Source organism: Apodemus sylvaticus, chromosome 14 (genome assembly GCF_947179515.1).
Source record: "Apodemus sylvaticus chromosome 14, mApoSyl1.1, whole genome shotgun sequence".
Taxonomy (NCBI): domain Eukaryota; kingdom Metazoa; phylum Chordata; class Mammalia; order Rodentia; family Muridae; genus Apodemus; species Apodemus sylvaticus.
Genome location: NC_067485.1, coordinates 49,081,333 through 49,103,388, shown reverse-complemented (window position 1 = coordinate 49,103,388; position 22,056 = coordinate 49,081,333). Strand labels below are relative to the sequence as shown.

The following is a 22,056-nucleotide window of genomic DNA, read 5'->3' as shown; positions in this document are numbered from 1 at the left end:
AAAAATCAGTAAGATAGATAAACCCTTAGCCAGACTTACCAGAACACAGAGACAGTGTCCAAATTCAAATCAGAAATGAAAAGAGAGACATAACAGAAACTGGGGAAATTTAAAAAATTAACAGATCCTACTTCAAAAGCCTTTACTCAACAGAACTGGAAAATCTAGATGAAAAGCATGATTTTCTAGACAGATACCAGGTACTAAATTTAAATCAGGATCAGATTAACCATCTAAACGAGTGCCATAACCCCTAAAGAAATAGAAGCAGTCATTAAAGTCTCCCAATCAAAAAAAAAAAAAAAAAAAAAAGCCCAGGACCAGATGGTTTTTGTAGAATTCTATCAGAACTTCAAAGAAGACCTAATATCAATACTTCTCAAACTACTCCATAAAATAGAAATGAAGGAACATTACCCAATTTGTTCTATGTAGCCACAATTACACTGATACCTAAATCAAAGACCCAACAAAGAGAAATTCAGAACAATTTCCCTCACGAATATTGATGCAAAAATACTCAATAAAATTCTTGCAAACCAAATCCAAGAATACATCAAAATAATCATTTATCATGATCAAGTAGGCTTCATCCCAGGAATGCAGGGGTGATTCATTATAAGGAAATCCATCAACATAATCTACTATATAAACAAACGCAAAGAAAAAAAAAACACATGATCATCTCATTAGATGCTGAAAAAGCCTTTGACAAAATACAACACCCCTTCTTGTTAAAAGTATTGAAGAGAACAGGAAATCAAGGTCCATTCCTAAACATAATAAAAGCAATATACAGCAAACCAATAGCCAACATCAAAGTAAATGGAGAGAACCTTTCTAAACATGTCCACTTCCCCTGTGTTCTTTCCTTTCCACTACCTCTGGTGGGTGGGGAAGGCTAAAACATTTAAGATGCATCATTAAAAGTGGATTTCAAAAAACTTAAAGTTACAGATGTATTTGTATGAAAATGTCACATGAAACCCATTATTAGGTACAATTAATAAATCCTAATAAAAACATTTTAAAAGAATCAACACAATGAATAAATCTTAAATTAAGCCCACCAAGGAAAAAGACAACAAGTTACTAAAATAAGCAATGAGAGAGGGAACATGTCTATGAACCTTACACAAATATGAATTATGATAGATGGGTATCAAATAATGACATTCAGTCAATTATGGGATTGCAGCACTTACAAATGCACAGTGTCTTGGTCTGTGTAAAACTTCTTCATGGTAATATCACTATAGGCCTACCAGGGATAGATTCATTTCTAATAGTTTCACATCTTTATATACATTTCTTTTTTAAAAAGTTCCCCCCAAAAAACTTTATGCAGCTTCAGGAATGACAGCAGAAATGGCTCCAGATATTCAGAAATATCTACAGGACTAAATACATGAAAATACTGAGAGGTTCTTATGCATTTAAGGGAGAGTCAAGATAAACAGTATAGTCTCTAGTTAAGGCCCTAAATTGCTGTGTATACAACAGGTAAAGTTTTAAAAAAGATTAGATACTATGTGTACATTGTAAACATTATATAGTTACTTTAAGTTACTAAAAGTTATTAAGTCAAAATAATGTAGCTTTGATGAAAACAACTTACATTATACAACATAGGTCAGCAAATTGACAGCATTCCCCCAATACTGCAGCTGGGATGATGCTGTTAATAAATATAACTTTCTCAGGCATCTCAATATCAATTTCCAAACAGCCCGAGAAGCAGAAGTTTTAAATCGACTTTCCCTCTTTGTTGTTTATATTACCATTCATGAAAAGAGAAAGAGGATTCAATTCCTACTCTAGAAATTGAAAGATTGTCTACCCAGAAATAAAATTCTATTACATAATCCTAAGTCTTTAAAAGATCCAGTCTTTTAACAATCAACTAACTATAGAGTTTTTATTTGAGACATCAGAATCCATTTTTATTTTCCAGATGAGCACTATTAAATGATCAGAGTTAGTGGCCATGATGAAGAGTTACTCTTGTTTCAACTATCATCATACTAATTGTTCAAAAATGCTTTCTATTTCTGCTATGGAAAATCAAGAAGTATATCAGTCAGTTGCTACAACATTTAATTAGTTTCTAGAATGTGTCCATTTTTGTCCCTTCTTCAGATCTCTGTATCTGTTGTCCTATGGTAGTAATACCCATTTGTCTCATAAAATTACAAAGTTTCTGTAAGGCAAAGGACACCATCAAGAGGACAAATCGGCAACCAACACATTGGGAAAAGATCTTCACCAATCCTACATCAGATAGAGGGCTAATATCCAATATATATAAAGAACTCAAGAAGTTAGACTCCAGAAAACCAAACAACCCTATTAAAAAATGGGGTACAGAGTTAAACAAAGAATTCTCACCTGAAGAACTTCGGATGGCAGAGAAGCATCTTAAAAAATGCTCAACTTCATTAGTCATTAGGGAAATGCAAATCAAAACAACCCTGAGATTTCACCTTACACCAGTCAGAATGGCTAAGATTAAAAATTCAGGAGACAGCAGGTGTTGGAGAGGGTGTGGAGAAAGGGGAACACTCCTCCACTGCTGGTGGGGTTGCAAATTGGTACAACCACTCTGGAAAGCAATCTGGCGGTTCCTCCGAAAACTGGGCACCTCACTTCCGGAAGATCCTGCTATACCACTCCTGCTGGGCATATACCCAGAGGATTCCCCAGCATGTAATAAGGATACATGCTCCACTTTGTTCGTAGCAGCCCTATTTCTAATAGCCAGAAGCTGGAAAGAACCCAGGTATCCCTCAACAGAAGAGTGGATGTAAAAAATGTGGTATATATACACAATGGAGTACTATTCAGCCATTAGAAACAATGAATTCATGAAATTCTTAGGCAAATGGACGGAACTAGAGAACATCATACTAAGTGAGGTAACCCAGACTCAAAAGGTGAATCATGGTATGCACTCACTAATAAGTGGATATTAACCTAGAAAACTGGAATACCCAAAACATAATCCACACATCAAATGAGATACAAGAAGAAAGGAGGAGTGTCCCCTGGTTCTGGAAAGACTCAGTGAAGCAGTATTTGACAAAACCAGAATGGGGAAGTGGGAAGGGGTAGGTGGGAGGACAGGGGAAGAGAAGGGGGCTTATGGGACTTTCGGGGAGTGGGGGGCTAGAAAAGGGGAAATCATTTGAAATGTAATAAAATTATATCGAATAAAAAAACACACACAAAAAAATAAATAAATAAATAATGCAATAGAATAGATCTGTATTATAAACATTCAAAAAAAAAAAAAAAAAAGAAATCCATGACCTTAAAAACAGATGGTTGGAAAGTATACAATTGAGGAAAGGGATAGAAAGGGTTATGTTTGAGAAACAAATTGTTCACTAGAGGTGTATGAAAGCATACAAAGAGAAAAACTTTGTTCATAGGAATCCAAAAATACAGATAAAGTGCTGATTTTTTAATTTAAATTAATAATATCAAAATACTGTCTAAAATGTGGAAAGACATTAATACCTATCTATAGGAAAGTTTAACTTTCAAGCATATTCCATTTAACAAGATTATACCAAAGCATATTATAATCAAACTGTCTACGTTCCAAGTTACAGAAAAAGATGCTTACAGTTTAAAGAGAAAAATATCAAACTTAGGGGAGTGTTAATGAAGAGGCAATGGATTTCTCAGCTGAAGTTTTATGCTACTGGACAGAAGTACTACTCAAAATGCCATAAAGAAATACTTCCCTTCTTGGAGATGGGGGAGAAGGAATGGGATGAGGAACTGTCAGAGGGCAGATCAGAAGGGGGGAAATGACTGTACTGTAAAAAAAGATTAAATATATTTTTTAAAAAATACAAAAAAAAATGAGGTCCCATTTGTCAATTCTTGATCTTAGAGCATACGTTATTGGTGATCTGTTCAGAAACTTTCCCCCTGTACTTCAAGAGTCTTCTCCAGTTTCTTTTCTATTAGCTTCAGAGTGTCTGGCTTTATGTGGAGGTCCTTGATCCATTTGGATTTGAGCTTAGTACAAGGAGACAAGGATGGATCAATTCGCATTCTTCTGCATGCTGACCTCCAGTTGAACCAGCACCATTTGTTGAAAAGGCTATCTTTTTTCCATTGGATGTTTTCAGCCCCTTTGTCGAGGATCAAGTGGCCATAGGTGTGTGGGTTCATTTCTGGATCTTCAATCCTGTTCCATTGATCCTCCTGCCTGTCACTCATATGTAGCTTTATTAATAGGGTTTTATATTGTCTCTTTGGTTTGTTTCTTTTATTTCTTTTTTTTAATTTTTTATTGAGTATATTCTTCATTTACATTTCAAATGCTATACCCTTCCCAGGTTCCCCCTCCCAGTAATTCCCCAACCCATCCTCCTACCCACTGCCTCCAACAAGTTTCCCCTCTGACCAACCCACCACCAGCTACCACCCCCTTCCTCGATTTCCCCATGCTAGGGCATCTATCAAGCCTTCATATGACCAAGGACCTCTCCTCCCACTGATGCCGGACAAGGCATTCCTCCGCTACACTTAAGGTTGGAACCATGTGTACCCCTTGTTTGATGGCTTAATCCGTGGGAACCCTGGAGGATCTGGTTGGCTGACATCATGTTCCTCCCAAGGGATTCTAAACCCCTTCAGCTTCTCCAGTCCTCCCTCCAACTCCTCCATTGGAGTCCCTGAACTCAGTCCAATGGTTGGCTGCTAGCATCTGCCTCCGTATCTGTAAGGCTATGGCAGGGCCCCTCTGGAGACAACCATAACAGGCTCCTTTCGGCAAGCACTTCTTGTCATCCATAATAGGGTCAGGGTTTGGTGATTGTTTATAGATGAAGCCCCAGGTAGGACAGTCTGGGTGGCCTTTCCTTCAGTCTCTGTTCCACACTTTGTCTCCATAATTGTTTCTGTGAGTATTTTGTTCCCTTTCTCAGAAAAACAGAAACACCCACACTTTGGTCTTCCTTCTTCTTGAGCTTTGTGTGATCTGTGAATTGTATCTCGTTTGTTCTGAGTTTTGGGGCTAATATCCAATTATGAGTGAGTGCATACCATGTGTGTTCTTTTGTGATAGAGTTACCTCACTTAGGATGACACTTTCTAGTTCCATCCATTTGCCAAAGAATTTCATGAATTCATTGTTTGTAATAGCTGAATAGTACTCCATTGTATAAATAGACCACATTTTTTTTATCCGTTACTCTGTTGAAGGACATCTGGTTTCTTCCCAGCTTCTGACTATTTTAAATAAGGCTGCTATGAACATAGTGGAGCATGTGTCCTTATTACATGTTGGGGCATCTTCTGGGTATATGCCCAGGAGTGGTACTACTTTAATTATAATAGCTTCAAAAATACTTTCAAATATTTTGCTCCAGACAGCTTTTCTTACATTAACAGACTGAAAGATAAAAATTATATAATCCTCTTGGTCAATGCATAAAGAGCATTTGGTAGAAGTCAACTTTACTTTCTCTCAAAATAAAAACTCTTTACAAATTTGTTCTAGAAAAAATGTGTTTCAGTGCATCAACATCAGATATGCTAGCCCACAGTAAAACAGAAAGTTACAATAAAATATAAAACTTTTTCTCTAAGATTGGAAACAAGACCTGAATACTTCTATTCAATGTAATTTTAGCAATCCTGGAAAGGGCAATTAGGCAGAAAGAAAGCAAAAGCTTCCAAGTGAAAGCAGAAAGAGGTAAAAACCTCAACCTGCAGACGTGATTTTATATATAGAATTTACACACAGAGACTCCTGAAACCAAAATGTGATTCACAAATTATTAAAAATAAAATATCTTGGCTCTTAGAGCCAACCATCAGACTGAGCTCAGAACCTGGTTGGGGAGCTGGCAGAAGGGCAGGAGAAGCAGAGAGGGATTGCAACCCAATTGGAAGAACAACATGGACTGGCCTGACCACCCAGTCCCCCAGAGTCTAGACCACCAACCAAGGAGTGGACCCGGAGAGAGCCATGGCTCCAGATACATATGTAGCAGAGAATGGCCTTGCCTGACAGCAATGGGACGGGAAGTCCTTGGTCCCAGGGAGGTTTGATGTTCCCACATGGGGGGATGCTGGAGCGGTGGGCGGGAGAGTACGGGTGGGTGAGCACCCTCATACAGGCAAAGCAGACGGGGGAGGGCTGATCTGGGATGGGGTGGTTCGTGGAGGGGTAACCGAAAGTGCGATATCATTTTAGAAGTAAATGAATGGAATGATTAATAAAAATAAACAAACAAACAAACAAATAAAATATTTTGAGAATAAATTCAACCAGAGATAAATACATACACACACACAATGAAAAGTATAAAATATTGATGAAAGAAATTGAAAAGGGGTAGATACAAATGGCCACGTTCGTTCATTGGAAAACTTAATATTGATGAAAGAAATTGAAAAAGAAACAAACAAATGCCCATGTTCATTAATTTGAAGAATCACTATTATTAAAATAATTAGCAGCCTTCAGGCTTAGGGTAATTCCGACAACATTTTTTATATAAGTAGAAATTTTAAAATCTTAAAAGCCAAAGAGAACAGCAGGTAAATGTCCGCATCCATACACAGCCCAAGCTTAAAGCAGAGTGGGCAAAGGTTCGAATCACAGAAAGCATTAAACAGTGCTGCGAACACTGAAGGAATGTGAGCCTGAGATAAAAGTGCCTGTTGGTTCCGTTTCCAGCCTCTTATCTGCTGTAGCCAGACCCTCTTCCTCTCTAGGGCTCCACCCCTCCCTCCACATGGTCCCTGCTTACTGTCCTAGCTTCTGCAGTTACCCCATTCACAATACTTATCCTTATACCCACAGATAAATGTAGATCTCATCCCTCATCAAAGAAACATGTTTTTCAACAGGAGATAACTACAGAAAGTAAGAGAACAGCCCCTGCCAATACAACTACAACACAACTCCCACACCTGAGGCCCGGAAAAAGGCAGAAGCATTTTAAGAGCCGGAGGCCCCTGAAGTCTGCTGTGAAACAGTGTCTTCTATACATTACCAGTAAGTCACTTCCTTGAACTCTCAACAATAAGCTTGCTTAAAGAAAGCCCTGACTAATGACAACGCCTACTGACATGCCAAAATGAATGTGTAAACGACGAACTCTAGACAATTAACACAGCTAAATGAAGGAGAAATAATATTCTCCTGGGAGTAAGCTCCCTAATTGTTTATCCAATACAATATCCAATACACGTGTATGTATGTGTGTGTACATGTGTGTATGTGTGTATGTGTGTGTGTGTGTACGTGTGTGTATGTGTGTGTGTGTGTGTGTGCGCGTGTGTGTATGTATGTGTGTTTGTAATGAGTTTGAGAGGAAGTTGGGGTTGAAGATATGGGAGGGTTGGAAGGAGAATAATTAGGGAGAAATTAAGTAAATACAATACATACATATAATTTTTTTAAAAAAATAAACCTAAATACAAAAACCGACAACAGATATGCAAGGATTGATAGGGTCTTCAAAGCAAGAATGCAATTGGCCTCTTAGAAGAGATATTAAAATTCCAGATCACTGCTGCTGAACTTTTGAACTTTCTGATGTTACTACTGCACTGTCTCAGGTTCCTTTGCCACAATATGTGCTTCTGTACCTCAGTGCCTCAACAGAATTCCCGTTTTTAGCTCTAATTCCTTCCTGAATGCACAAGGGCTTTTTTCCCCACCTCATTTATTTGTCACATTTATAAATAAGTAATTACAAAACATTTTTTATCATGATTCTTCTAGAACCAGTTTATTAGGTACAATAGACAAAATGTCTGATGCCCCCAGTACTTTAGGGGCATAAAAAGGTTTAATTTTAATTTCTTTCTTTAAAAAAAGAATGTAATAACAGCAAGCAAAATAATGAATTGTACTCATCTTTATATTAATGCAGTTATACAATTTTCAAAGTATTTTATTAAAAAATCCATAAATGTCAATTTCCTAGGGTAACAGATATTTAAATAAGCCCTGAATCCTTCTGAATCAGCCCAGCTCAGGTTCCCTCCCCAACGCAAAACAGGTCTGCCCTGGGAGATTACTATATGAATATTCACTTTAAATCCTGATTTGTAGTGGTAGATTTGTAATTTTGTAAATTTATTAAAAACCATTAAGTTGACTTTTAAAGTAAATGTTATGATATAAAATACATACTTCAATAAAATTAACTTTTTAAAAAAGTTACAAACTTGACAAAATTTACTGAACATTACAAACACAAGTGTAGAACAAAATGACAAATTTCCCAGGAGTGTACTTGTTTGTAATTTGGAAAGTTACTGCAAAAATTCTACTACAATGAGTTAAATTTTTATGAATCCTAACACATTTATGAACACACAATATGAACAACATTCAAATATTTGGAAAGATCATGGCATCAAAAGTGACAAAATGCTCTATCTATGTAAATAACTGTAGAACTAAAACACTAACTCACTATAGAATAATTAAGGAAGCCTGGTTACAATTAGGTACAGGAAGGATATTAAACTTACAAAAGATATTTCTGAAAACCACAACAGAAGAGCAAGAGCAGCCGAGTAATGGGAACCACATCCACACCCACTTCCTCGCTCTTTACCAATATCATCTAAGGACACAGCATTTAGATGTTGACAGTAGACAATCTAGAGTGAACAACTTTAAATCATATTAAGACTAAGAGAAAATCAAAAGAATTTTATGACAAGGGTTAAAAGTTTATAGCTTTGAAACTACAAAATATTTGGTGCCCACTACAAACCACATCCCGGGCACCATCATGTCTCCACAGTGAACTCGCTGAAATGGTTTTGTTGTGGTTGAGGCAATCATCTCTGAGTTAATAATTAGCTACTATTCAAATCAAGCATAATTTGTCTATTGTACAGTAGATCACTTTTAAGAGGGTTCAAAATCACATTTTTAGTGGCTGACATTGAGTGTCATTCATCATTCTATATAATGTGATCAAAACAAGTAGTAGTCTTTGACCACTGTATGAAAAAAGTTGTTTTTCAGCTAAAACTAAAAACAAGTACTATGTGCTAAATGTGGGTGAGCAAATATTTAAAATAAAAATAAATAAAAGGAATACTTCTTTTAAAAAGAGAAGTTTCCCATCATACTTTGAAAAGGACCTAAAAAATAACATTTCATATATATATATATTGTGGATTTATTTTTGGATCTAGACACTAGATATGTTTTTAAAATTGAAAGATAAAGTGAACTTACTATCTCTCTATTGTAAAAAGGTATCAATATAATAATAAAATAATTATTTTAATATGTAATGTTTCAATGTCAGCACATCTCTAACCCTGTGAAATATATTACACTAACCAAATAAATCTAATGCTAGCCATCAATAGAATACAATTTACAATGTTGTGTTCACATCCTGTATTGCATTGCATCTTCAAACAACCCTGTATGCCAGTATAGTAAATAATTATGGATTATCTACTCAACACCCATTGGCCCCTCAAAGAAAGTCCCATGTCATTCTTTGAGGTACCATTTTATCCAACCCTAATATGGGATGAATACAGTTAACCCAATAGCTAGTGCTAGGTATGGCTTAACCCATTCATCAAGTTCTGACCTTCAGGACTCAATCGAATTGACAATAGTCAGTCAACCTAAACTTTCCTAATATTAGCATATAAGGCCTTCAATGGAATAAAAATAGAAGAGCCAAATAATAAGTGTAATAAAAGCCAGCTGACATTTGACAAAGATCCCTAAAATGCACATTGGCAAAAGACAGTATCATCAACAAATGTTGCTAGGAAAAAAATGGCTATCCCCATATAAAGTAATGAAACTAGACCCACATCTAACGCCCTGCAAAAAAAAAAAAAAATCAACTTCAAATGGATCAAACCATTTTCCAGGTAAAACCTAAAATGCTAAAAGTGTGAAAAGAAAATATATACAGCACCTTACAAGATAAGTGCAGGAAAAGACACTCTGAATGAAATTCCATTCATTCAGATCCTAAGGGCAACAGTTTACTCATGGGACTCAAAAAAAAAAAATTAAACTTTTATGAGGCAAAGGAAACTTTTATGAGTCAAGTGTGGAGGAAGCCTACAGAGTGAGAGAGAAACTTTGGTGGCTCCAAATTTGATAAAGGATTAATATCTAAACCATACAATGCAGTCAAAATACAAGGAATCAAGAAAACAAATGACTCAATTAAAAATGGAGGTATACATATGAACATAGAATTCTCAGAAGAAATAGAATAGTTAAGAAATGTTGGGAAAGTCTCAACAGCAATAAGGAAAATGCATCTTAAATCCATGTTGAGACAACATCCTACTACATAGGTACTTGCTCAGATACATTCATTGTTGCTCTATTTAGAATTGCTAGGAAATGAACAAAAACTAAATATCTGTCAACTGGTAACTAGAGAATGAAAACATGGTATGCATATACAATGTAACATTATTCAGAAGTAAAGAAAAATGAAATTTGCAAGTAAATAGATGGAACTAGAAAATTATATAAATAGTTAAATGAAGTTATGCTGCTCAGCGCAAGTGCTTCCAAGAGACATTGACTAATGAAACCCTAGCACCTGACAAAGAACCTCTATAGTGAGAATTTTGCTTTCTTTAAGAACACAATTATATTATGTGAATTTGCTTTTTGTTTCAGTCCCAGCTGTGGAATAAGGGGCTGCTTCACAGCAGATGATTATGATTTGCCTCATGTGCTAGCAGGGGAGTGATCCTTGCCAGCTGCAGATAGTTTAATTCTGGGAACTCTGGAGAAGGTATTAAACCCAGAGCCACAAGAGAGTCACGGGTGCTCGGGGAGGCAGCTTGTGCTCCTGTTTGCTGATATTGAAGTTTGATGAGAAGTTGAAGATATCCTGATGAAGAATATTGGACTTGCCCCAAGGAACTCAACATCCCTGTTCAACAGGATATAGTCTGTTTTGTTGAAAGAAGTCAGTGCCCCCTTTCCTTTAACCTTCTTTCTCTCCTACCTAATGTTGTAGGGTTTGAAAGGGATTAGGGTGGAATTAAGGGTTGGAAGGGAGTTAGAGATAAAAGAACACAGTAAATTAGACCAAAAGAAAAAAATAGCACCAACAAACCTCATTTGAGTTGTGGGTCAGAGGAGTACATGAGACTCTTAAAACAATTTAAGCTATTGCTGTTTCCCTTGGATGCCTCCCAGAAGTTGAAGGTAAATAATCTCTTGCTAAAGACACTGTAAACTTTGGACACAGGATTGAGAGCATTGAAGCTGGGTGTGACCCAAAAGCCTCCTACCCAAGGATTAGCTTTCATAGTAATGGGAGATGATATGCAATCTGCTATGACACAAAAGCAATCAATAGTTGTACTGAACAATGATTACTGTGAACCACAACAATCATGAGGATGGGAAGATGCAACTGTTGCACATATATCCTGATGGTAAACAACAGTTCTCTAATAGGACTTAAAACATACTAAACAAGAGGTAACTAACTCATACCTGACAACAGAAACCTAGCCAACAACCTGTGACTAATAACTTCATTGCCCGCAGGGGAGGATAGAACAAAACAACTACTACAACTTTCCTAACTACTTGTCTTAAGTTTCTATGACCGTGATAAAACACCATGTCTAAAAACAAGTTGTAGAGGGATTCATCCCAGCTTACAACTCTCAGATCACACTCCATTACTGAGCAAAGTAAGGAAATGAATTCAAGGCAAGAACCATGAGGCAGAAACTAAAGCAAAATCCTCAGAGAAATGCTGCCTACTGGCTTGCTCTTTGCAACCCACTTATCTGCTTTCTTATATAACTCAGAAACTTCTGCCCTGGGGAAGTACCATTGGCAGTGGACACACCACATCAATCATTAATCAGAAAAAAAGAGCCCACAGGCCAATCTATGTATAGGAGAATTTCAACTGAGGTCCGTCTTCCCAAATGACTGTGGCTTATAGCAAATTAACCAAATACTAGCCAGCACACCAGTATAATTCCTAACATTTTAAACACTTATCCTTATACCCACAGATAAGTCTAGATCTTATGCCTCCTCAAAGAAGTTTCTTTTTTCAGCATGAGACCATTACAGAAAGCAAAAATTCATCAAACTACAAGAAACCATGGGGTGTTCAACCTCAGCTGAAACACAACTCTACCTACACCAGGCATTGAAAATCTCCCATTAAGTTACTGGTCAAAGAGTGTCCAAGACAAACCCAAAGCAATGTAGCCTATTGTCACTGCTCTTGGTTGTCTCCTATAACTTGAAGTTGACATCCTAATGCTGCCGATATCACACACTGCAGATAGGGGACTTGGGGGAATCAAGCTGATACTGACTTGGAAGCCTCCTCCCTGAGGACTAGATTTCATAGTATTGGAAGATGCCATGCAAGCTTCAAAGAAGATGTGCCTCCTATAGTTTGTTTGTGGTGGTGGTGCAGGTTGTCATTATTGTCAACATGACAAAAGTTCAGGAAATCTGGAAAGAAAAATCATCAATTGATAAAAACACCTCCATAAGTTTGGCTGATAGCCAAGTCTGTGAGGCATTTTCTTGATTAATGATTAATGTGAGAGGGTTCAGCTACTGTAAGTGGTGCCACTCACTGATAGGTAGTTCTTGGTTGTACAAGAAAACAGGATGAGCAATCCACTGAGAGCAAGCCAATAGGTAGTACCCCTCCACGGTCTGCGTCATTCCTGTATCCAGATGCCTGGCCTGCTTGAGTCCTGTCTTTGCATCCCTCAATGATGGACTTTTATCAAAACATGCAAGTCAAGTTAGTTCCTGCCTGGTACTGTAAACCTAGGTGACTTCCCATTGGTAAAGATGTCAGGGGTACTAGAGGAAAACTTACTACTACCAGTTTCCTAAATCAAAATAATTTCTAACTGTAAGTGTAGCTCTCAGCCCTCATCAAAGAAGACTCTTTTATCAGCACATGAAGACTATCGAGGAGACTTGCAACTCATCAAAATGCAGAGAATAAGCAGCCAGTGGGTGCACATTTCCAATTAGTATTATCTAGCACAAACCCTAGACCTGGGGCTCAGGAAATATTATGGATGAATAAGAAATGATAAAAAAAAAATCTGAGGACATGTATACCTGATAGTGTCTTCAAGAAATAATAGGAATGCTGCAAGCATGAAACATCAACTATGTAGTAACCTGCGTAATAGTATCATCAGTCTACATACAAATGTGCATAAGACAAAATTTACAGTGCTCCACCTCTATATGGAGATCTACAGGCAATCAATAGCTGCTGAGAACGGTGGAATCCACTTTCTCCAGGATTCCAAGTGGTCATCCCAAACACTCAAACATAAGAACTACACAAGAACATAAGAACATAAATGAACTTAGTAGGGTGTGTGTGTGTGTGTGTGTGTGTGTGTGTGTGTGTGTAGATAATGCAACCTTAGATATTCAAGAAGGGATTGTGTATTTGAGAGGAAGTTGGGGTCTGGAAGGAGTTAAAAGAAAGGAGGAAGAATAGAAAGGATGTAAATACTATACTCACATATGAAATTGTAAAAAAAAAAACAAATTTAAAAATTTGCATTAAAAAACAGAAAGATAAATGTCACATATTGTCTCTCAGCTGTGATTCCTAACTCGAAGTCTTCAGATGTGAGTATATAATGTGGAATAACTTCAGAAACCAGGAAGGTACAGATGGACTACTGGGGAGGGGTTAAAGGGGAATAGCAGGATACAGGTGATAGGAAAACAAAAACAGAAAAACTGGAAGGGGCCTCCAACTGGGAAAGGGGGGCCAATACAGAAGGAAAAGGAGGAAAGGAGACAATAACACTAAGATGGCTGATAAAGCCTCAAGCAATCACATCACTTTATATTTACCTAAAATTATATGCAATGATTTTAATTGTACATATATATATACACAAACACACATATGTTATTACACACACACACACACACATATATATATATATATATAAATCTGAAAGTCCCCTTCCTGCAGTCAAACTCCCATAATGCCAGAAAGTAATATGCAAGCTGCCAAGGGAGTGAAACAATTAGTGTCCTTCCGAGCTGTTAAACCTGTGAACCAAACAATGACCAGCATAGAAAGACTACCATAACAGTGCGTGTGGTAGTTTGAATAAAGAGTACATCATAAGTCTTAGGCACTTGGAAGCTAGGTTCCATCAGTGGCTCTTTGGAGAGGACTGGGAGGTGCAGCATTGCTAGAGAGATGCAGACTTTGAGGTTTCAAAAGACTCATGTCATTTTGGGTTAGCCCTCTCTCTGCTTCCTGTTTGTGGTTGGAATTTTTAGATGCTACACTAGTCAGCCATCACACACTACCTCCATTCCTATATCATGGACTCTAACCCTCTGGCACTATTAACCTAAAATAAACTCATCCTTCTGTGTTCATGGTGTCTTATCACAGCAATAGAAAAGTGATTAAGTGTGGGGCCGCGGTGTGAGGCAGTCTGTAGCCTGGTTGAAGCAAGGCCACTCCAGAGACCCAATAGAAGAACATTCTTCTACAAGGGACGGAACCTGTGAGCTATGTTCCCAGACTGCTGACTCCTAAACTCCATAACCCTGTGTCCCTCAGTCACGCGTGGCCCTGCCCCATACCCCACGTGTTCTGGCTGGACTCCACCTCTGCAGTCATCTGACTACAGCCCCGCTTTCCCCGCCCCTCAGTTACCGTTGCCAGGTAACCCAGCTTTCTATAACACAGAGAAAGTGTTCTATAGTTTCTAAAGTTCTATAGTTCTAAAGTTTCTATAGTTCTCTCTCTATAAGAGCCCTCCTGGCTCTCCTACCTTTCTCTCATCTCTCTGTCCCCCTTCTTTCTCTTTCCATGTGGCCATGGCCTTCCCTCATCTCTCTATCTTCTCTTTCTTTACTTTCCCATTTCCTTTTCTCTCTCTATCCTTTTAATAATAAAGCATGAAAACTATGAACTGTCTTTTATTAAACCTGCCATGTAAGAGCATGGAGCAGACCTCAGCATTTCCAGCCGCCAGGGAAGGATCCAAGCCTCCTCTCAGCCAAGCAGCTTTAACAGGTACCTGGGAGATCCATGCCTGAACAGCAGCCCAGGACCTCCCTCCCCGCTAGGCAGGCAGTCTCCTACCCTATAGGCCTTTGTGCGCGCTGCTCTCTCTATCCTGGTCTTGTGGTGTTTCCCGATTCCCCTTCATGGACTCTGCTGTGTGCCAGAGTTCTCTCAGTGCAGGCAGGACCTGCCGACGCTGCACTGCCCCCGTTTCCTTTTTCCTTTCCCCCCCCACAATTAAGGTACTACAATAAGTGGCACTCACATTTTAGTGATAATCAACATCTGTGCAAATTAATTTAATGCTCGCTCAACAGAAGGGAAATCATGTCTGTTCCTAGAAACCTAGTAAAATTTCCTGGGGCTTAGTTGAATTCATGGATCTTAGAAGAGAATCTACTACAACCTATCTGCTAGACACGCATAATTCTTAACTGTATTCTAAATCTTACCCTTATACCCACAAGTAAGTGGAGCTATCATGCCTCATCAAAGAAGTTTCTCCTGACAGGGAAGGCATGAGGAGCAGAAGTCTGGTTGGTCACATTTCATTTGCAATCATTGAACAAAAAGAAGTGGGACCTGGCTATAAGTCTTCAAGGTCTACCCATGAGGACATACTTCCTCTGGTAAGATTCTACCTCTGCAAGGCTCCACAACCATCCCAAACAGAGCCACCAACTTGGAAACCAAACACTCAAATGCATAAATCTAGAAGGGACATTTTGTATTCAAACCACATTTGGTCTTTGACCCTATACTATGCTAATAGCCAACTCAATAAACACAAAATGTATTCAATCGAATTCAAAAGTTCCCATAGACAGTAACAGTCTCAACACTGTTCAAAAAGTCCAAATTGTCTTTTGAAACACAACCTCTTAACTGTGGGCTAAATTGCATACATAAACAAGTTACATACTTCCAATATACAATGGCACAGTGCAGACATTCCCACTGCAAAAAGGAGGAATAGAAACATATCAGGAAAAAAAAAGGAAAAACAAAATCCAACATGGCAAATAATCCTGAAGCACCAAATCAGGTATCTTGGACTCCTGACAGATTCTTTTGCTCTCCAGAGGGCTTGGCTAGCCTGGTCCCTCCAGACCTGTTGTGCATAACAATTACAACCTCTCTCTTGCACAGGCTGGCTCTTCCCTTGGCATATATCTGGCAACACCAAGCATTCTGGGCCCTTCATTGCAGCTTCATGAAATGGCCTTTCAGGGCCTCCTACAGAGGCTGTAACATTTCCCCATACTGCCTGACCTCCACAGCTCCCTGGGACTTTGGAGTAAAATTTCATGATCCCTCAGTCTTGAATCGTTCATGCTAGAGTTAATCCTACTAGACAAGAATAAGACTACTGAGGCAGGAGAGATGGTTCAGTGGTTATGAGCACTGGCTGTTCTTCCAGAGGTCCCAAATTCAATTCCCAGCACCCACATAGTGGCTCACAACTATCTGTAAATGTAGCATCATAGGATCCAGTGCCCTCTTCTAGTGTGCAGATGTGCATGCAAACAAAGCACCAATATACATAAATAAATCTTTAAAAGCAAACAAAAAAGAATAAGACTACTACCACAATTTAACAACTTAAAGCAAGCTTTAATTAAATACTGGCTAAGTGAATGGACTTTGGCCAGGTCCATGTCTGGATTCCCAGAAAAATGGTGATGAGTCTTGCTTAGCAGGGACTTCTTGTGTAAAACCTGTAAGTCACCACATTCCCAATCAGGTCCAATCACAGGCAAGCATATATCCTTAGTATTTCCTGACCACCTATCTCCCACCCACATGTGATTAAACATATCTGGTACAGTTGGTCAAACAAACGAAGGACAAACAGGAATTTATTCCTAAGTACAAACAAGTTTTAACCTGCAAGGTGTATTTTTCCTGTTTTGGTTTCACAGTAGCAACCATTAGTGCCATTGAGACCACGATGCAAAGTTCTTCTGCCAGCCTGACTTAGTCTGCTGTTTTGAAACACAGCTGTGTTTCCTGGGCATGCCCTGGTGGATGAATCTGCAGCATCACTCTCCCGGGCAATTGCTTCTAGCAAATAACCCATTTTATGCCATTCTCAATCAGACTGCTTTCTCTGGTCAAATAAATTTGCATTTTTACAAGTTGGGGCCTATGACAGATGGGATGTTGTCTTCAGGCACCTTGCTTATTGAAGACAATGAAGTTACTCTTTAACAATTATGAGTGCTTTTTCCTCTGAATATTCTGTTCCTTCTCCACAATTTTAAACTTGCTCATGCAACTTTCCTTTCTAAACTTCATGTATTTCATCCTTTTTGCCCACACTGTCAATCCGAATAAGAACACTAAGAAGTAACCATGTCATGATCTGAATGCTATGCTATTTTGAAATTTCTTCTAACAATGAAACTAGTCTATGACTCAGCCTCACACAAGTTCTCACCCCATAGACAAAATACTGCCAAACTTCTTCATTCAGATGTAATTATAGGAAGCCCAATTGTAGATCTCACTAGCCCAGGCCTGCACTGTTTAGATATCACTTATCATTCTGGTCTTCTGAGCTCTCAGCAGAATGGCCCATTATGCTCCTCTCACAGCATTCTGGGAGTTTTCTAGCCTTAAGTTCCATTTTCTTCCTCAGGTAAACCAGTTACAAAAAACTACATGATTAGGTTTATAAAAACTTCAGGCCTATTTGCCAGTATCAATTTTCTGGGTTGGTTGCTTTCCTCATTATTATAAGCAAACGTTTGAAAAGAAACTATTTAAGGAAAGATGCATGTTTATTCTAGCTAACAGTTTCAGGGGATCATTCCATCACAACAAAGGAGGTATGTCAGCAGGAAGAGAGGCATAGAGAAAGGAGTAGAGCCGATCACATTGTGTTAGCAATAAGGAAACACAGAAAGAACAGGAAATAGAGCCAGGCTATAAATACACCAGCCCTGCCCCCAAAAGACACACTTCCTCTGGCAAGTTTCCATTTCCCAGAGGCTTCATACCCTCCCAAAACAATGCTACCAACTTGGAACTAAATTTGCCAATATATGAAACTATATCCTCATTATTTCAATGAAGATATTTCTCATTGAAAGAACAATATCACTGATAGCTTGATACTTGATAAATACTGGACTGAGAACTGAAGATGCTGTGAAAAGCACACACACACACACACACACACACACACACACACACAAAAACCCAAACCTTTGTGTGCCTCTGCATACATGCTGTTTTTGTTCAGCTTAGGACATTAATGGGTTCCTAATAGTGGGAGTAAGGTGTCTATGACTGTTTTGCCTGTTCCTAGGACCCTTTCCCTCCCAATGGGTTACTTTATCCAGACTTGATATGAGGGTTTGTGCTTAGTCTTAGTGCATCTTGTTATGTAGTCTTTGGTTGCTAACACTGGGAAGCCTATTCATGTCTGAAGGGAAATATATCTGGTGGAAAGGAGAAGTGGTAGGGGATGGTTGAGAGGAGTGGAAGAAAGGGAGGATGTAGTCATGATAGGACAGAAGAATAAACAAGAAGGAAGGAAGAAAAAGGAAAGGAAGGAAGGAAAGAAGGAAGGGAGGGAGGGAGGGAGGGAGGGAGGGAGGGAGGGAGGAAGGGAGGGACAGAGAGGGACAGAAAGGAAGAGAAAGAAAGAAAGAAAGAAAGAAAGAAAAGAAAGAAAGAAAGAAAGAAAGAAAGAAAGAAAGAAAGAAAGAAAGAAAGAAAGAAAGAAAGAAAGAAAGAAAGAAAGAAAGAAAGAAAGAAAGAAGAAGGAAGGAAGGAAGGAAGGAAGGAAGGAAGGAAGGAAGGAAGGAGGGAAGGAAGGAAGGAAGAGAGATGGACAGGCATCTGTGTGTATGTGGCCATGAGTTTACCCATTTTGAAGCAGTCTTACATGTGAGAACTGTAATGGGGAATCACCAATTCAGTGCTAGAAGACTTTTTTTTAACTTCTATTATATCATAATAAATGATCTTTTTGAAAATTAATGTATTAATTAATAATTGAAGTATAAAGTAAAGAATTTGTATAGACCAAACTCTCTACATAATTTAGAAAGCTTAGTGAAAAATGAAAAATAAAAACAAAATCTTCTGTTCAGAAATGTGAAGCATTTCAAGACAAAGAGAGTAGGATATATAAAGTATGCTCAGACACCCATAGGATGACAAGTCTCACATACCTATGAAACTTTCATGTCTTACACATTTATTGGAAATGTAAGTTTTATTTGGTTACTTAACTTACCTCAGGTTCATTATAGCTATTAACACAGAAAAAGAAAAGACTTTTAGTTCCTTCCCATAACTACTATCTGTGGCTTTCTGTGGAGAAGCAAGATAACTCATTTGAAGAGAGATCTTTTATCCTTTTATAAAACCATTAAAATTCTAACAGTGATTCAAAGTTGCTGTTAAAAACTCATACACAGTATTTCAACAGCAACCATTCTGACTTTTTTATTTCTATACACCTCCTTAATCTTGCCTAAGAGAAAAAAATTTCCAATGTAGTGTTCCAAGTTTACTATTTTCCCATGTATGCCACTTAAATCTGAAATCCCAACTGAGATCTCTATGTCTAGAAAGTAATTTTCCCACAGTAAAATGTCTCCTTGCACAAATTAGATATTTTCTTTTTCCTATCCCTGAAAAGTTATCTATTCAGAATCAACTTCCACATATGGTACAGCATCTGGGTCCGATCCAGTAAAGGAGGCAAAATGTCATGTTAGAAGTGAATTAACCCTTGCATTTCACCAGTCTTGTGCCTACTACATAGTAACTGTAAATGTCTAAACAGGGAGATTAGTCTTGAGTCTCTGGATAGAGTTCCAGGAGTTAAATAACATAAGTATATACAAAAAGATATCTTTATTTTCATCAACCGCTGACCTAGACAATTACAAACACAGGCAATGAAACCACCAGAGTATAAGCAATATCTATGACTTGATCACAGATAATTTTACACATCCTTTCATATCATATTATCTCCTGCATACTTCTTGAGATATCATTTCTTTTCAACATTACATCAAATTGTTAATAGTGTTGCAATCACTATTATGTCACCAGAGGCTAAAACAGAGAGATGTCAAGTTCAAAGTCTCCCTCGGCTGTAATTTGAGTTCAAGGTCAGTCAACTTAATAAGACTGTCTCATAATAAAGAGTAAAAAGAGGGCTGGGAATATAGCATAGAAGCAGACCACTTACTTAGCATAGTTCAATTTCCATAACACAAAATTATATATTATAACACAAAAATTATTTTTAAATGAGATATATTTCCATAAAACTTACTTCTTTTGTAACTCAACTGCTTCATTTTATGAAATAAAGAATATGATCCCAAGATAAGGTCCACTTATTTTACCAGACTTACAAGAGAGTCCATGGTACATAAAATGTAAAGAAATGGCACCAAGGAAGTTACAGAGCTCATATATCAGTGAAACAGAAGAACCCTACTATGCTCTCAGCAGAAGCACAGAAACCATACAAGGAGAACCTGGAATTCTAATTAAACAACAGTGTTTAAATTGTAACAAAACCATCATTATTTTTAATTATAATATGAAAGGAAATACATTCAAAACAAAGCAGTATATAGGGTATGTTTCCTTTTTTAATTTTAATGGGTTTTACACATGTGACTACCGGATTCTATTATAAAAGGTATAACCCAATACATTGTTATATCAACTAAAATGTTACATGAATTGGTACCTGAGATGACAGCAGATTACAATCAATGAACAGTCCTTTTCCAGTTCTATGACGTTGTAGGAGTCCAGCCATAATGGCCCCATAGGCATAAAGGCCAGTGGCGAGATCAGTCATGGCCACTCCTGGGCGAACAGGATCTCCATCCTGATTTGAGCATCGAATAGGAAAAACAGAAATTGAACCTTGATTCATTTTATATTTCTCAGATATTCTGTTGCTAAATAAAAGAATTATATTTGAAGCATGCAAATGTACACATGCGCACACACATGAATAAATACAACAAATTAGTATTAAGGATATCAGCTGTGTATATTTACTACTGTATTTCTCAAGAAGAATAAAATCCGACCTAAACCAAGTCAAATGAAACAAAAAATCTTTACAAACACATTTAAAATTCCTTTTAAAGTATTTTACTTAAATAAAAAAATAACGAATAGTTGGATTTGAATTTAAGTATGTTAATCTTCCAGGAAAGAGTTAAAACAGTTTTTTCTCCTTTTGAATGAACTGCTGTTTTAGAAAAGAAACAGCAGAAAGAGGAGTAAGGGAAGGAGGAAAAACACCTGGTTTAATTTTCTTGTAATCATTCTAATAGCTGGCAAATACCCTAATGCTTTAAGACACATATGTATGAAAATATCATAATGAAACCCATCACTTCAAATATTAACTTTAAAAACTAATTTAAAATTTTGATTTTAAAAAATATTAAGCAAGCCACTTAATGCTTACATGTATTTCTGCAGAAACTTATAAATAGTAATACAACGTGAGAAACCTTAGTGACGACCAAAGACTTATGATCCCTTTAAGTGGGTACAAAATATTTTAATGTTAAAAAAAAGTTTAAACATTAAAATTTTACTGTAGCTGGGTGGTGGTGGCACACACCTGTAATCCCAGCACTTGGGAGGCAGAGGCAGGAAGATTTCTGAGTTCAAAGGCAGCCTGGTCTAGAGAGTAAGCTCTAGGACAGCCAGGACTATACATAAAAACCCTGTCTCGAAAAACCATAAAAGAAAAAGAAAAAAAAAAAAGTAAATGTAGGCAATCAACTCACACATATTAAATAAAATAAATCTCTTTAAAAAATTTACTGTAACTAGTAATAAGAGTTTAAATAAACTTCAAAAAGTTGGACATACCCTTTTCAGGCATGTAGGTTCAGCCTAAGCAGCCAACAGTCCCATTTACCCTTGTCATACAGCCTTGTCCACATCCCTACCCAGGAAGTCTGTATTACCCACACTCAGCTCAGCT

The 22,056-nt window shown here is 37.6% G+C and overlaps 1 protein-coding gene across 1 annotated transcript in view; it reads right to left on the bottom strand.

The window, feature by feature from the left end:
- Positions 1 to 22,056, bottom strand: part of Sugct (succinyl-CoA:glutarate-CoA transferase) — an 819,151-nt gene that overhangs the window by 658,855 nt on the left and 138,240 nt on the right. Inside the window, exon 8 of the mRNA XM_052157285.1 lies at positions 20,791 to 20,934. Coding sequence (XP_052013245.1) covers positions 20,791 to 20,934 — 144 coding nt within the window. The remainder of the gene's footprint in view (positions 1 to 20,790; positions 20,935 to 22,056) is intronic.